This window comes from Poecilia formosa, unplaced genomic scaffold, assembly GCF_000485575.1.
Source record: "Poecilia formosa unplaced genomic scaffold, Poecilia_formosa-5.1.2 Scaffold777, whole genome shotgun sequence".
NCBI lineage: Eukaryota > Metazoa > Chordata > Actinopteri > Cyprinodontiformes > Poeciliidae > Poecilia > Poecilia formosa.
The window spans coordinates 2,687-5,208 of record NW_006800716.1 but is presented as its reverse complement, the minus strand read 5'-3'; the positions used below and the strand labels follow the sequence as shown (position 1 = coordinate 5,208).

Below are 2,522 nucleotides of genomic sequence, written 5' to 3'. Positions count from 1 at the left end.
TAGGTGAAATTGAATAATTTCCACGGCACACCTGACGATCACTCACGGCACACTAGTGTGCCGCGGAACAGTGGTTGAAAAACACTGCTCTAGAGCAGTGGAGGCGCATTCTCTCCAGTGACGAATCACGCTTCTCTGTCTGGCAATCTGACGGATGAGTTCAGCGGTTGCCAGGACAACGGTACTTGTCTGACTGCAATGTGCATGGATAGTAGAGTCTGGTGTGGATGAACTTGACTGGCCTGCACAGAGTCCTGACTTCAGCCCAATAGAGCCAGGCCTTCTTGTCCAACATCAGTATGTGACCTCACAAATGTGCTCCTGGAAGAATGGTCAAAAATCCCCATATCCCTTGTCCACCTTGTGGACAGCCTTTCCAGAAGATTTAAAACTGTTTTAGCTGCAAAAGGAGGATCGACGTCAAATTAAACCCTGTGGGTTAGGAATGGGATGTCACTTAAGCTTGTATGTGAGTCAAGGCAGGTGAGCGAACATTTTTGGCAACATAGTGTACCATCTTCAGTGGTACTTTACAACTGGCACGAAATTCAAAAGTTTACTCCATTCTTAGCAGAGTCAACTAACGAGTTGGATCTGGTGGATTGATACAGTCAGTGTGCTCAATCATTGCAACTTCACATAAGGACATGATCATTATTCGACTAAACAAAACAGCACCAAGCACAACTGTGTCTTGTAATGTAATATCTGTTAGCATATATAAACATTTTAGCATTTTCATTTTGGGTTGTTTTTACACAACTGAAGTCTGCATTCATATGACTAGCTATTAGCTTCCACCCCTTTTTGTTTTCTTAGGCCTTGCTCATACACAGGCAAAAACAAATACAGGTATTTTAAGCTATACAACTGACCATATACAAATATTTACACTGTAAAACCAGATGTGAGACAAACCTCAGAAGTGCAAATTGCTTCTTGTACTTATGATTTTATAGGTGATCCCAACAAAAGATCGATTGGAAGGTTTGGCTGCTTTTAAGGAGAAGAGGCGTCCTCGTTTCAAGGGGGAGTGAGGTCTTGCGATTCATTTCAAGAATTTCTGCTCCAAAAGTTAATGTATTCCCACAGCTTTGAACAACCAAACTATTTCACTGCAAAGACTTTGACTTGAAAGAGTGCGGTAAAGACTTTTTTTTTAATCACAACACATGCCATTGTACTTTCAAGTAAAGGTGTGTACCTTATTTAATTTTCTTGGAAACATCTAGTACGTTATTAAAAAAATAGAATTTGATATGTGTTTTCCTTCAACAAATTACACGTCTACTTTTAGACAATTGGGAACTCATGGCTTACAGAAATGGTAAATAGAAAGTACATGTCTTTGATGTGTACATTTTTATTGCAAATTTAGTACATGGTTTTTCACAAAACTGATAAGCTGCCATTTGGAGTTCAGTTTTGTACATTTTAGGTTAGATATGAATTGTTTAGAACCTGGCAAAGACCAGATTATTTATGTATTGTAATGCTGGAACTGATAAATGCTGGACCTTCTGTTTTCCATGACTGTATTAATGCATGAGGCTTATGTTGTTTTTACAGCTCACAAGGTTTCATTATTTTCTTTATGTATGAACCATATATGTGTGTACATGTTGGGTGTTTCAAGTAAAGCTGTTGCTTCAGTTTGCTGGAAATTATTTGAATATAATTAAATTGTCTCTCCTATTTAGTGCCAAAACTATAATGCCATATAATAACCACATTTTCAAGATTGTGTTTTGAAAACACCTAATGTAATAGTAGAGGTTGTGGGTGATTGTCATGAAACAACCCAGGTGATTTAGAACTTTTGTTTTTCTTTTCCATTATTCCTTGGTATTGTTTTTTGTTGTTTTAGTTTCAAACTGCTTTTGGTAAACTTTTGAATTAATGAGTCACATACCAGGTGAAGACTGGCCATGTATAGCAGCTGCAATAAAGTCTAATAGAAATGCCTGATCCTTTTTGCTGCTTTCACTTTTTTGTTACAAAGAAACAATTCGTTTAAATGTGTGGTCTCCTTATGATGAGATTATTGTGTAGTTTATATCCGAGACTTTTCACTGAAATATTAAAATCTTCATAGTCTAGGAAGACATCGTTTGGTGACCATCACTGCAGAATTTCCTTACCAAGTTCNTGGAAAAAAATTTCAAAAATTGACAAAATTAAGTATTTTTTTACCACTCCCCAAACTTGTATTTTTCATCAGATTTCAATAACACTTCTCTACTAGAGATAAATTAGGCTGCTGAATAACATAAAGGCATCCATTTTTGGCCATCTTTAATAGTTTCCTTGATATTGCTGGTAGGAAATAGGGATTTTTTGTTTGTTTTTAAAAAATCTAATTTTATAGAATTTTTGACTTGCACCAAAATGTTTCTTTTTTAATGCATTTCATTGAAACTTCCTTCCTAGATGTCAGTTAGGCTGCAGCATCATATAAAAACATTTATTTATGGCTATCTTTAGTAGTTTTTTCTATATTGTTGGCAGAAAATAGAGATTGT

At 36.1% G+C, this 2,522-nt stretch overlaps 1 protein-coding gene and 1 long non-coding RNA gene across 3 annotated transcripts in view; one reads left to right on the top strand and one right to left on the bottom strand.

The window, feature by feature from the left end:
• LOC107834806 (uncharacterized) overlaps positions 1-953 on the bottom strand; it is a 40,570-nt gene extending 39,617 nt beyond the window's left edge. The window contains exon 1 of the long non-coding RNA XR_001660630.1: positions 361-953. This is a non-coding gene — a long non-coding RNA (uncharacterized LOC107834806). The remainder of the gene's footprint in view (positions 1-360) is intronic.
• The window catches only part of auh (AU RNA binding protein/enoyl-CoA hydratase), a 38,851-nt gene extending 36,882 nt beyond the window's left edge, over positions 1-1,969 (top strand). For both annotated transcript variants that reach the window (XM_007543164.2, XM_016666701.1), the window contains exon 10: positions 960-1,969. In XM_007543164.2, the coding sequence (XP_007543226.1) occupies positions 960-1,037 (78 nt within the window). In that variant the 3' untranslated portion in view covers positions 1,038-1,969. The remainder of the gene's footprint in view (positions 1-959) is intronic.
• The last annotated feature ends 553 nt before the right edge of the window (positions 1,970-2,522 follow it).